Consider the following 14,446-nt stretch of genomic DNA (forward strand, 5'->3'; position numbering starts at 1 on the left):
CTGTGTGCCGGAGCTTACCTAGGTTGTAAAAGAAGCCCTCTTAAGTCCATATCAGGAAATGGTAGGAATTCTACATTAGATTAATGATCAAGTTCCTTACCTGATGAAATCACGTTTCAGGGTGATTTTCAGGCACTGGAAGATCTGCGTCTAAAAGAAACTATAGTAATGGAGCTGAGGGGGTTGTCAGCTGGTGAGACTGTGATTACTTTCAATTTTGCTTGAAAAGGGAAATTTGTTTCTTTTACCAATTTTAAAGTTTGACTATCTAGTTCTAATTTATTCAGGAATTCATTATCTGTAACCCAACATAAGGCAAAGCCTTTCCTGGTTTCTCCCGCCATTCTCACTCACATCCTCTGAGGGTTCCCACTCTCTCATCTCACTGGTGATTTACACTCCCTTTCAGCTTCTGTCACTGTTCTACAGGTAGGGGTTCCTGAGAGAACAGAGCCAGTATAAGTGCTGGACTAATGTCTAATGCAATAGCCAATGTTATACAAAGCCCGAGTCAATCTATACTCTGAGGGTTAAGACATGTTGCCTGAGTAAAGTTCTCATGAGTAAAGCTGTGTACAATGACAAGAACAAGCACAAGTGTCACACACATACTTTCCAACAGAAGCATATAAAGCATAGTTTAAACTTTGAATTGAACGACAGCAGACAATGATGAGCATTCTCACTTGCTATCTGCTATACCTGCTATACGTTTTACAATGTGTAGTGCATTGTGTGTGTTGGGGGGGGGGGTGGTGAATGTGACTGCGTCTTTCATTTGTATACATGGTGTCCAAGGAAACCAGAAGAGTGTATCAGACCTTCTGCACCTGGAATTACAGGTAGTTCTGAACCATCTGATGTGAGTGCCAGAAAACAGTTGGGTACCCAACAGAATCAGTACTATTGAGACAACATTCTGGACCCTAAATATGTCATTATAATGGAGAAAATGAAGAGGCTCCATTAGGCCTCTGCCTTCTATCACTTTCCAGTGCTGAAAAGTCCCTAGTCCATGGTCACTGAAGAATTGGAAGGATTATCTATCGCTTTACAAATTGCTTCTCATTGTTATGTTTAACACAGTTCTTTTATTGATAAGAGTGAGGACAACAGACTTAGTTGACTAGAGATTGAGTCTAGATGTAGCAGGTGTTTGCTCTTGGTGGGTTCCTCTTCCTTTCACCCTCTTCCACCCGTCATCTTCAAACCTTTAATACTAAGTACGTGAGAAAAAACTATAAAGGAGAATAGGAGGTGGTGTCATCGATAGACTGCATCCTGCTGATTAGGAGGTGGTGTCATCGATAGACTGCATCCTGCTGATTAGGAGGTGATGTCATCGATAGACTGCATCCTGCTGATTAGGAGGTGATGTCATCGATAGACTGCATCCTGCTGATTAGGAGGTGATGTCATCGATAGACTGCATCCTGCTGATTAAGAGTGTCGAGTTCCTTGGGCAACTTTGGCTTTCATCATCAGGATATCTAATTTCTTGTTGGTTTGTGCATGACTATGTAACAAATCATGACCAACAGCATCCCACCACCAACCCGTAACCCCCGCCACCTGTCAGGGCCTTACCATTTATATGCCCTTTGAAAAGTCCCCAGAATTACAAATGTCACACAATTGCACAAATAATCTGCCTAGAGCACAAGGCAAATTATAGTCACCTGCTGTGCATCAGCCCCACATCCTCATACCTGGGCTTAAAAAAAAGTCCTATATTTCAGTTTTTTAAAGATACCAATATTAAAACATCCACACTACATCCAGATTATATTAGAAAAATATCCATAATGAGAGATACAGTTGTTTGGTTGGTGGGGGTGTTATTACATTTTGTTTGTTTTGGATTTTATGAGACAGGATATCTCTACATAGCTATGCCATCTTGAACTCACTATGTGATCCAAGCTGGTCTCAAACACAGAACTACATCTCCCTGTCTCCCAAACTGGGATTACAGGCGTGCGACTCAACACCCTGCCCAGTTTTTTAAATGACCTATTGTTGAATAAAGAATGAAAGGATACAATGAAAGCGCATGCCTTTAATCCCAGCACTTGGGAGGCAGAGGCAGGCGGATTTCTGAGTTCGAGGCCAGCCTGGTCTACAGAGTGAATTCCAGGACAGCCAGGGCTACACAGAGAAACCCTGTCTCAAAACACCAAAAAAAAAAAAAAAAAAGAATGAAAGGATAAAGGAAGATTTAAACAGGAATCCTCTTCTTTTGAAGAACACTTCTTGGAATACAATGTATCGATTGAGACTGGTAAATCATTTACGCTCTCAACATTTTGCTTAGTCATAATTTCACCGTTAATAATTTTTACCGGTGTAAGATACACCTTTGCGGGCTGGAGAGATGGCTCAGCAGTTAAGAGCACTGACTGTTCTTCCAGAGGTCCTGAGTTCAATTCCCAGCAACCACATGGTGGCTCACAACCATCTGTAATGGGATCCGATGCCCTCTTCTGGTGTGTCTGAAGACAGGGACAGTGTGCACATGTACATAAAATAAATTAATTAAAAAAAAAAAAGCTACACCGTGCTATGATGTGCACGTGCTACGATGTGCATGTGCTAACCAGAAGACAACTTTCAGGTGTCTGTTCCCTTTCTGAGTCTGAGAGATCAAACCCAGAGAGTCAAGTTATGCAGCAAGTGCCTTTATGTAGTAAGTGAACTCACTGGTCCTTGATTAAGTTTCAAAACTATTTATGTAAGTGCTGTTGTATAGGTGTGCACACATCAAGCCTAAGTATTTAATAATCAAAAAGACAAACTTCCATGAGCAACGTGGGTCTCCCAGAACAATCTCAGGTCATCACATTTAACAGCAACTACCTTTACTCACTGAGAAAATTCTCTGCCATTCATGCTTCTGAGAAAGTGTTGAGAAGTACTTACTCTTCAGAAAAAACATAACCAGTAAAAATAGATGGCAGTATATCACTTTCATTTGCAAATAAGTTTTATTATTCAAACATTGTGTGTTCCTCTATCCTTGGGTGACAATTTCTATATGATTTGAGAACAAGACCATATTTTAATGATGAAACAGTTCTACTAATTGTACATGAGCACCAGTGAGATTGCTTAGTGACATAAAATAAAAATAAATGTGCTGTGTACAAGGGTCTACTGCATTTATTAGACTCATGTGTTTCTCTCCAGTAGGAATTCTTTCATGGCTTTGAAGACTGTAAGATATGGAGGCATTATCCCATTGATTACATTGATAGGGTTTCTCTCCAGTATGAGTTCTTTGATGAAGATTATACTGATGTGCCAAAACTTACTGCATTAATTATCACTGTAGGGTTTCTCTCCAATATGACATTTTGTGTGATTATGAAGACTAGTATAATATGCAAAGGCTTTACCACATTCATTACATTCATACAGTTTCTCTCTGGTATGACTTCTTTCATGTCTATACAGATTACTGCAATATGCAAAGGCTTTATCACATTGAGTACATTTATACGGTTTCTCCCCAGTATGAGTTTTTTTGTGTTTTTGAAGATATCTGAAAATTGCAAAGGATTTACCACATTGACTACAATCATAGAGTTTCTCAAGAGTGTGATGTTTTTCATGATTTCGAAGATAACGACGACTTGCAAAGGCTTTACCACAATGATTACATCCATACGGTTTCTCTCCAGTGTGAATTCTTTCATGTATTTGAAGATCACACTTTAATTCAAAGGCTTTACCACATTGGTTACATCCATATGGTTTCTCTCCAGTATGATGTTTTTCATGATTTTGAAGACTAGTACGACTTGCAAAGGCTTTACCACACTGAGTACATTCATAAGGTTTCTCTCCAGTGTGAGCTCTTTCATGTATTTGAAGACTACTGCGACGCGCAAATGCTTTACAGCATTGATTACACACATAAGGTTTCTCTCCGGTGTGAATTCTTTCATGTATTTCAAGACTACTACGCCGTGCAAAGGCTTTGCCACATTGATTACATCCATAGAGTTTCTCTCCAGTATGATGTTTTTCATGATTTCGAAGACTACTACGACTTGCATAGGCGTTGCCACATTGACTACACTCATAGGGTTTCTCTCCAGTGTGTGTTTTCTCATGTGCTTCAAGATTACTGCGATATGCAAAAGCTTTGCCACACTGATTACATACATAGGGTTTCTCTCCAGTATGAAGTATTTCATGTATTTGAAGATGACTGCGAGTTGAAAAGGCTTTCCCACACTGATTACATCCATAGGGTTTCTCTCCTGTATGAGTTCTTTTTGTGTATATCAAGATTACTGTGACGTGCAAATGCTTTACCACATTCACTGCAATCAAAGGGCTTCTCTCCTGTATGAGTTCTTTCATGTATTTGAAGAGCACTGCGACTTACAAAGGCTTTACCACAGTGATTACACTCATGGGGTTTTCCTCTAGTATGACTGTTTTCATGTTTTCGAAGACTACGGAAATTTGCAAAGGCTTTACTGCATAGATTGCATTCATAGGGTTTCTCTTCAGTATGGATTCTTTCATAGGTTTGAAGAAAACTCTTATGTGCAAAGGTACATTGATTCTTCCCATATCCCTTATGCTCACAAGGCTTGTATCCACAATGACAGATGTTATTCCTATTAAAAGAGAAATAACAAACAGAAGGTTTCACACTGCATACACACAGGTTAAGTTCCTGTTCCACACAGACATGTGCTATAGGGATTAAGGTTTCTCCATGACAACAACCTTCTTGTTTCCCATAAACTGTTCTCACTAAACTCTGGAAACTCACTACAAGTATCTGAGTAACAGTAGCTTTACTATGAACTATTTGTTTACAAAAGGTCTTGGACACTCACTGGTCCCCTCATCAATGTGCATGCTTTTTGAATGGGATGAAACTAAATGGACTGACAGTTCTCACACATGGCTCTCCCAGGCTATGTCTAAAACATTATCATGTGTTAAGGTATTGTTTCTTTGTCTTGTTTCTTAGAGGAACCCCTTGCAAACACAGGTCAGCTACCTGAAACTGAAGTACACGGCCTTGTGAGAATGAATAATCACCAGAACACTTAAATCTCTCCTTGTTTACACTCTTGCTTTTCTTTACACCTTCAGGGCACATGACAGTGTCCTCAGTGATGCGTTTGCATCAGCTTGCACGTGACTTTTACCTTCCATGTCCTCTAGAACTTTGACAGTGTTCTTCAACGATGCTGTCTTCCAATTTGTAGCCTAGAATACAGTAACAGGAAATTTATGATATATTATTGAATAGTATGCAAAATTTGAGTTAGAATCTTTGGTAAACCTGAGAACCATGTATGATTATTCACCACATTCTTCTTCCGTCACAAGACAAATCACGGAAGTCCACCAATAACCAAGAAACACTTGTCCCCTTGTCTAGCAAGTGAAGGAAAACTCACATTCTTACCTATAGCAGTGAGGTTCCTGCACGTCTCCAGCATCACATCTCTGTAGAGACTCTTCTGAGAAGGACCCAGCAAAGCCCACTCTTCCTGAGTGAAGTTCACATGCACATCCTCATAGCTCACCGCAGCCTAAAATATCCCACATAAGGACATAATAGAAATGGTGAGACTGACTGCACTGTACGTGTACATTTCGCTGAGTATATAATTCTGGGTGTAAAACAGATAGGTGCTATTGAGTATACATTAGCAAAACTGTATCAAAATCCCTAACTTCAAAAGAGGATGGGCATGATGAATGTTATAATGAACACCCTCCCTATCAGTCATTAAGTTATTAATTTTGCTGAGTAGTAGTGGGACACACCTTTAACACCAGAAGGTGGGAATGAGAGGCTAGCAGAATACTGTGAGTTTGAAGCAAGCCTGATCTACACAGTGAGTTCCAAGACAGCCAAGGCTACACAAAGAAACCCTGCCTTGGAGAGGGAGGGGGAGAGGGAGAAGGAGACAGGGAGATAGGGAGAGGGAGACAGAGAGAGCAGGGAGGAAAAGGGAGAGGAGGAGGAAGAAAGAGAGAAGGAAGAAAAGGAGGAGGAGGGAAGGGGAGGGAGGGGGAGAGAGGGAAAGGGAGGTAAGAACCCCTGATAAAGAGATGGTCTCCTGTTGTTTTTTAAAAAATCTCAATTGTTTGATTTTACCAATAAAGACTTGGGAGCCAGACCCTGCAGTGAAATAGCTCAAAGAGGCAGAGAAAACACCCAGCTCATCTTCCTCCTTAGCCAACATCCCAATGCCATCTCAAACACAGTCACGCTGAATGTCCCTCCCTGTTACTTCTTATTTTCTGTATCAGTCCTTCTGGCTTCCTCTTATTCTCTATGGTTTTTTCCTATGTTCACTCCCTGTCAACTGGTTGCTTGCTCCACCTTTTGACCTATGGTTGACTTTATTGAATCCTATTTACAATATGCAAGCAGCAAGCATTTGGATTAAAGGTGTGTGCTTGGTCTGAGCCACACCACAACTAGAATAAGGTTTTTCCAGAAAACAACATAATCTCAGGGTTTACAGTGTGATCAAATATCCTGCAACAGCCTTGGTACAGGGCTCACATTCTATGAGACAATGTCTCTGTCAAGAAACCATCCTATGAACTAGGATACTCACCTTAAACCATCCTAATGAAGGAGATGTAATAATTATTGTTTGTACCAGGGCCCTGTCTTCTTAGTTAGGGTTTTACTGCTGTGAACAGACACCATGACCAAGGCAACTCTTTAAGAACAACATTAAATTGAGGCTGGCTTACAGGCTGAGGTTTCAGTGCATTTTCCTCAAGGCAGGAACATGGCAGCATCCAGGCAGGTGTGGTGTAGGAGTTCTAAATCTCCTAAAGAGAGTTCTACACCTTCATCTCAAGGCTGCTAGCAGAATACTGGCTTCCAGGCAGCTAGGGTGAGGGTCTTAAAGTCCACACCCACAGTGACACACCTACTCCAACAGTGCCATACCTAATAGTGGCATCACAGGGACTGACACAGGATTATTCCATCAGCTAATATTAACCATGTGCTGTGTCCCCACTGCACATTCCTTTTCCAACATAGGACAGGGTGCCAACATATTAATGAGTTTGAAGAAAAGTGTTGTGAATGAGAGAAGGGTCTTGTTAAAAACAAATCAAACAGGAGCCTTTTCCATAAAATACTACTGAGCTCATATTGGAAACTAGGAATTCAAATCCTCTCTCCTTCGTTTCCAGTGCAGCAATATGTTAGAATACCCAAATAAACAGAAGTGAGGCCAGACACCGGCTAGCCCAGGGTAAAAGAGCAACCACCATTTTCCTTAGAATTAAAACCAAGTGCAGCCTCTGTCTAGGGCAGGAGACAGGCTGACCTAGATCCAGAGTCAAGTTCCCCTTGTTCAGGCACTGCAATTGGAATGATGCGGTTTTTTTTCTTGGCCACCCTGAACTTACTTCTAACGTGACCACACACAGAACAACATTAAGGATGATTTAACACTGCCTCCTGCCACACAGGCATTGAGCTGCCATTGCCTGATCCACCTGTGAATACGTGGGGCCACAAAGCCTGTTTCAGTGTTTTTAAATTATATTTTTGAGATCATAATTACTTCATTGGCCTTTCTCTTTCCCATGTATTCCTAGCAAAGCAATGTCACCCGGACACTGTCACAGCAGCACAGCAGACACAGCACTCGCATGTTGGCCCACAGAATCCTGGAAAGAAGCATCATGCTGCTGCCCACTGGTGCTGCCACTACAAGGCCTTCCAGAGACCCTCTGTGGCAAGGGCCACACAGGTCAAAGGACTCACACTTTCCAGCCCTTGCCTCCCACCCAGGAGCACACAGAGCCATTCTACTGCAGATCTGCATTTAAGAAGAAGTTCTTCCAGCCTCCCAGAGCACTTTGCTTCTCCTCCTAGGTGTAGAGTGCACAGTCAGTACACACTCAATGTGCACTTCGGCCATCCCTTTACCTCAGACCTAAGAAGTCCTGCAGCCAACCTTACGTCAAACTCAAATAGGAACATCCATTAAAGCAAAAGGAGGCCATGAATTTGAATGCAGAGAGGGTTATGTGGAGACCAGGAGAGAGAAAAGGAAAAGGCCAAATGAAGTAATTATGATCTCAAAGCTCTATTTTAAACACTCAAACAGGCTTTATGACCCCATGTATTCAAAAGAATAACAATTTATATTAGAACACACCAAGAAGAACTCATACCATTTCTCTCAGGACATTTCTCTCAGCCAAAAAAAACAACAGGCCAGCTTGGCAGGGCCACACCTATCTGCTCAGGTCTTCTGTTCTGGTTGAACTAGTGCAACTACACTAATGTGGTTTCTAGAAGAAAATTCTTTATTATCCTGGCCTAAAGACCCTAAAAGCAATATTTATCAGGACATTTATCAATCACCTAAAATTGATATCTGACTAACCAAGGATAATCCTAACTGCAGACAAAAACTGGCAAACTTTCCGTCTCGTTTCTGCCACCTTTCTCTGCGCTGACAACAAACCTCACACGCAGATTGTCTATCCGTCTCCTTTCTGCCACCTTCTCTACACTGACAACAAGACCTCACACGTTGACTGACTGAGCTTCTATTGCTCTAAGGGGACACATTTACCTGGGGCTGGCTTACAGATTTGGAGTCTCAGCCTATTATCATCAAGGCAGGAAACATGGCAGCGTCCAGGCAGGCATGGTGCTGCAGGAGCTGAGAGTTCTACACCCTCATCCAAAGGAAGCCAGGAGCACTGTTTTCAGGCAGCTAAGAGGAGCTCTCAAAGCACCACCCCCACAGTGATGCACTTCCTCCAGCGAGCCCACACCTACTCCAACAAGGCCACACCTCCTAACAGTGCCACTTCCCATAGGCCAAGCATATTCAAACCACCACAAGGACAATTGACTGATTCTTCCGCAGGTCCCTCTGCATTTGACTCTCCCCAGGAAACGCCTGGGCTCCGTTAGGACACTCATTCCCTTGTCTCCTTTTCCTTCTCACTGACCTGAATACCTTATTCCCAGCACTGAGTGGCAGAGGCAGTTTTAGGTGTTCAAAGACATTCTCAATGACATCATGCAAGGAAAGCCTGGCATTCTATGCTGGATAGTTTTGTGTCAACTCAACACAGGCTGAAGTCATCTGAGAGGAGGGAACGTCAACTCAGAAAATGCCTCTGAGGTTGGGCTGCGGGGAGGCCTGAAAGGCATTTTTTAAATTGCTGATTAATGGGGAGGGAACAGCCATTTTGAGTGGTGCCTTCCCTGGATTCCCTAAGAAAGCAGGCTGAGCAGACCCTAGGGAGCCAGCAGTAAGCAGCACTGCCCAGCCCTGCGCCAGCCCCTGCCTCCGTGTTCCTGCCCTGCGTGAGCGCTCATCCTGACTTCTATCAATGACGAACAGCTGCGGAAGTGTAAGGCAAATAAACCCGTTTCTCCCTTTGGTCTTGGTGGTTCATCACAGCAACAGAAAGCACTGCTGTGACATCTAGCTTTTAAAATAAATAAATTAGTAACTACTTGAGGAAAATTGAATAAAGTTCTTAATAACTGAGAAACATAGAATAACAGAAGAAAATCAAGACTAGAGCGGTGAGTTGCATACACAAGTGACACTGCTGCAGTGGTTAGAGGGAGGGCGGCCCCACAGGCCCACAGCACAGAGTGGCACTGCAGGACAAGGACTGGGAGGTCTGGCCTTGTTGAAACAGGTGTGTGACTGGGGCATGATTTGACTTTCAAGGGCCCAAGCTGACTGGCTTCTCTCTTCCTGTTGCCTGTGGGTCTGGATGTATAACTCTCAGCTGCCTGTCCAGCACCATATCTGCCTGCAGGCTGACATGCTCCACGCCATGATACAGTGGACTGAACCTCTGAGGGTGTAAGCAAGCCTTGACTGTTTTCCTCTATAAGACTCGCTGTGGTCACGGTTATCTCTTCATAGCAATACAGCAGTAAGATGGAAGCCGGTACCAGGAAGCAGGGTATTTCTCTGAAAGGCCCGGGCATGCTTGTTAGAAGAGGGTCTTGTGTATTCACCTGCTCACTTCGTTGCCCCAAGATCTGGTTACAGTTTGGACACAAGCATTGTCATGACAATTGGACCGTCCCCTGTATCAACATTAGAGAACATTCCCCAATTATCTGTGATTGGTTCATAAAAGGCTGAACAGCCAACGACTTAGCAGAGGAAAGAGGTAGGCTGGACTTCCAATCCTTGGGTCCCTGAGAAAGAGAAAGAGGAGGAAGAGACAGAAAGGAGCCCCAAGGTGGAAGAAGGAAGGTAGCCATAATGCATAATGGACCACGAGGATTCACCATGAGACACACAAGGAACAGAGTACACCAGGTCGCCTCTAAGACGGCAAGCAACTTGAAGCATGTGACTGGAAGTGGCAAGTATAGCACAGAGAGGTAGGCTTCTTGGTTGTTGTGACTGAAGCTTGTTCAATAAATCTTCACGTCTCTGTCTCACTATTGGGAAGCTAGCCTGGATAGAAGAAACTGCCACTTTTAAATTTCCTACCATGAATGCTGCTTGTTGGCAGAATATGGACGTTAGAGCTTTGAATTAGAACAGTGGTTGAATGCTTTAAGTGGGGCTTCATGGAGCACATTAAAAGATCATGGAAGACAATGGTGCTGAGAACACTTAGGATGGCCTGGCTCAAGAGTTTTCAAGAGAATGTAAGTGGCCTGAAGACCATTCATTCTTGTGATATCTTGGTGAATGACATGGCTGCTTTCTAACCTTGTTCAAAAAAATCCACCTGGCGCCAAAATGAAGATTCTGGAAGAGGAGATTTCAATACAGAGTGCTGACTCTGTCCTATGGTTATTAGTGGTTACTCTTATGCAGATTTATAATGGAAAGGAGCAAGGAAAGATACAAATGTATACTCTGAGGAGAAAAAGAGCACCAGGATGTACAATGGCGCTAAATCAGGGCACAGAGAGATTGAATAAAAGTTCAACGCAAAGTCTGATGGCAAATGGAAGTCTGACGGCATAAGGGAATGGTGACCTCAGGGCAAGACCCCACTCAGCTCAGCTTCCAAGGGGCCTGACTGATTTTGTAATTGGTTAGGCTCTGGAGTCTTCCCAGGGGGGTTCTTACTCATTCCGTCTACCTACTCTTACTTCAGGCCAGAAAACAAGGCATGGAAGAAACTGCTGAATAGAGTAAACTGCATGTGTAAAATGTTAGCTGCCCAGTGCTGTAAGCTGGCACAAGCCACAACCAAATACCCTGTGTCTCAAATCTCTCACCACACTGAAGAGACCCAACCAGGTTTGCACTTACACATGAGAGCTGCCCAGTTGGAAATTTCACTGGACTAAAGTAACCTCCCCAAACTGTACACCCACCAACTTAGTTTGCCTTCATTCATACAGTATCAATGAATGCATGCTGGGCAAGCCGTTCACCTGCCATTCCAGACCCCTGTAGCTCACTGACTCACACAGGTTTGGACCAGCTGTAACCCAGCTATTGCCTAATCTGTTTCCCTGCAGTGTACACACAGTGAACCTTCCCTTCCTTTTACTCTGGTCTCAAGGGAGAAGCCATGCTCCACACACAAATCCTTCTCCTGTTACTGTCCTGATATGGACAGTCTGCTACGTGAGGCACATAGATATTTTTCAGGCCCATGTGGTGTTACAAACCATTAACTTAGAAGTCGAGGAGGTTGGCTCAGGAAGGCAGCAAGGCCTGTGTAGCCACACAGTGAGATGAAGGCAACCTCGGTCAACATGGGAGACCTTATTGTAAAAATGTATTTCTGAAAGCCTGGAGGTGAAGCTGTTCTGAAAGAAATGTGCCCTCCCAAAGGGAAATCACACCACACACTTAGAGATCAGTAAAGAAAAATGTCTTTATAATAACAAGTTTCCAGCTCAGCTCTGGCCAACAGATTTCACTATCTTACATAACTATAAACCAGAGGCTTATGCATGTCACATTTGCTGTCAACCCAGTAAATGCTGCTTACGGCCTGTGGTGCTCTGAATACAGAGACTAGGATCTTTAGCTTACCAGAGTAGGCGTGGCCTTGTTGGAGGAAGTGTATTATGGGGTGGGCTTTGAAGTAGCCAGCCTGTGCTACTTTATAGGTTCCTTTCTGGCTTCCACCCTTCTCTATCTCTTTTCTTCCCTTTCAATCCCCTAACACTAGACAGGAGATAAGGAAAGACAGAGGAGAAAAGGGCGTCGTTACCATCAGACTACTTTCTACTGACTGGGGCACTGAATTCCTTGGAGCAAGTTCTTTGATCTTCAGAATCAGGATATCTACTTTTTTCTTCTCATTTCTCTGTGCACAACGACATGACAAACTGATAGACTGCAGCCAACATTATCCAAGCACCGACCAGCCACTCACCTCTTAAGGCCCTAGCATTTGTCTTCTCTGAAACCAAATTTTCAGTGGAAGACATTCACCACAAACTATGAGAAACGTGTTCCTATGAAACTGAAGAGAAGTAACAAACCATATGGTACCCATAGAATAAAATGAATGGGATGATTAAATTACCAGCTAGTCAGGGAATGAGCCAAATCTTATGGCCTAATCATTTACTCGCGAAAAATAAAGTCTCAGGGTCATTATTTTTGGGAGGTGGGGCAAGGACGGTAAAACACAAGTTACAGACGGTACCAACTACAATGCTCATGGTGTCTCTTCACAGCAATAGAACTTTGACTAAAACATTGCACTGATCTCAGGGCTTGCTAAGATTGCTTTCTGATACAACTCCAAACCACCTGCCCAGGGTGGCACCAAAACCATGAGATGGGCATTTATTACATCAATCACTAATTAAGAAAGTTCCCTACACATTTGTCCACAGGCCAGTCTGCTCTACCCTGTGTCAGGCTGACCAAATCCAACCAGCATGCCTCTGAGTCATCACCAACTTTAAAAGACAGACTTTTAAACAAACCTGAGTTACCTGAACACTCAGATCTCAGTGTGTGCACAGCACACATACAGGGAAAAGTTTGAAAGTCTGTCACATTTAGTACTGGACACATGGTTCAGCAATAAAGACCATTTATTGCTCTTACAAAAGACCATGGTTAGGGTCCAAGCACTAACATGGCAGCACAAAATTATCCTTAGATCCTGTGGAAATCATCTGAAGGCTTGTTCTGTCTTCTGTGGGCATCAAGCATTCAACTGATGAACACATACATGGAAGCAAAACACTCATGCATATGAAATAAAGTTAGTAAATTAAAAATACAGACCCTCATGACACTTATATGTCCCTATGAATAAATACAGAAATACACAGAAATATGACAAATGTCTGCAGCCAAAACTGTAACTTTCTAATTAAAAGAATCAAGGAACTCAAAGGAGAGAAGTTGCGAGATCGTAGACAAGAAGTCTCAGTATTATTTCAGTACAGAATCTGCGCTACAGATTCAACAAATGTCCACTAAAGAGCCTAACGATTCCTGCAGCGAACGACAGAACCCGATGACAAAGGTCATCGTGGACGAGAACCTGAGCAGCACAGACTGAACACACAGCGCACAGCGCCGCCATCTGACTTCAGAACTTCCCCTCACCTGCAGTAAAGACTGCGCTGTCTGAGAAGGAATAAAGAATCAGCAGAACGTGAGAGGACACTTAGAACACACGCACAGTTAACGTCCCGTCAGTGCTGACACCTGAGGCCGGGAAACAGTGGGTCTGTGGCACTAACACACGTGTGCGCAGGCGCAGTCAGGGGAATACGTCACTCAGACGTCCCGCTTCCGCCTGCGAGGTGCAAAGAACGAACGGAATCGCACCGGGCGCCGCGTCTCGCCGCCGGGTCCCGCACCCCGGGACAACGCCCACGGGCTCCCGCGGATCCTCCCCGCGTGGGGACGGCGCCCCGCTCACCATGGCGCCGAGTCCCAGCTCGCCCGCTGTCCTCACGGCTCCAGGCAGCCGGTCACAGCGCAACGCACCGGACACACCAGCGCGTCCTCAGACTCACAGGCAAACCTGAGATTGGCCGGCCGGAAGTTCCCGCCTCCACTCAAGTCCGCCTCGAGACCCTGATTGGCTAGAGCCACCCGAGTGACAGGAGCATCTTCCTTAGAAACAGGGAGGCTCGCAGGGACTCAACACAGTAGTTCCCAGGCCGGGGCTCCCGCCAAGGCACAGGCCTGCAGACTTTGACTGTAGAACTTGCGCCCGAACTGCATAGTTGTCCCTGCACTACATCTGCACACAGTAGGCACTTCCTCGGGTAGGCATAGGGTGTCTAGTACACAGATCGTTACTCTGTGTGCACTGTGTGGTGCCCCTGCTCACAGCTGAAATGACGCCCAGCCCATTCACGTCAAATTTAAGCCACCTAATTGATAGTCACCAGGCAGCAGCAATTTCTATAAGGCGCACTTAGGAGTGCTCGCATCTCTCAGCTGCACGCTGTTGGCCAAATATTCCTACATTCCCAGCCTTC

The 14,446-nt window shown here is 44.1% G+C and overlaps 1 protein-coding gene across 1 annotated transcript; it reads right to left on the bottom strand.

Moving 5' to 3' along the window:
* Nucleotides 1-2,965: 2,965 nt before the first annotated feature.
* LOC143435762 (uncharacterized) lies at nt 2,966-14,363 on the bottom strand. The gene is given in 5 exon segments (XM_076919230.1): nt 2,966-4,281; nt 4,283-4,631; nt 5,175-5,235; nt 5,438-5,564; nt 13,879-14,363. Coding segments are annotated over 5 exon segments (1,506 nt in total). The 5' UTR covers nt 13,882-14,363; the 3' UTR covers nt 2,966-3,315.
* Nucleotides 14,364-14,446: the final 83 nt, after the last annotated feature.

Source organism: Arvicanthis niloticus, chromosome 22 (genome assembly GCF_011762505.2).
Source record: "Arvicanthis niloticus isolate mArvNil1 chromosome 22, mArvNil1.pat.X, whole genome shotgun sequence".
Taxonomy (NCBI): domain Eukaryota; kingdom Metazoa; phylum Chordata; class Mammalia; order Rodentia; family Muridae; genus Arvicanthis; species Arvicanthis niloticus.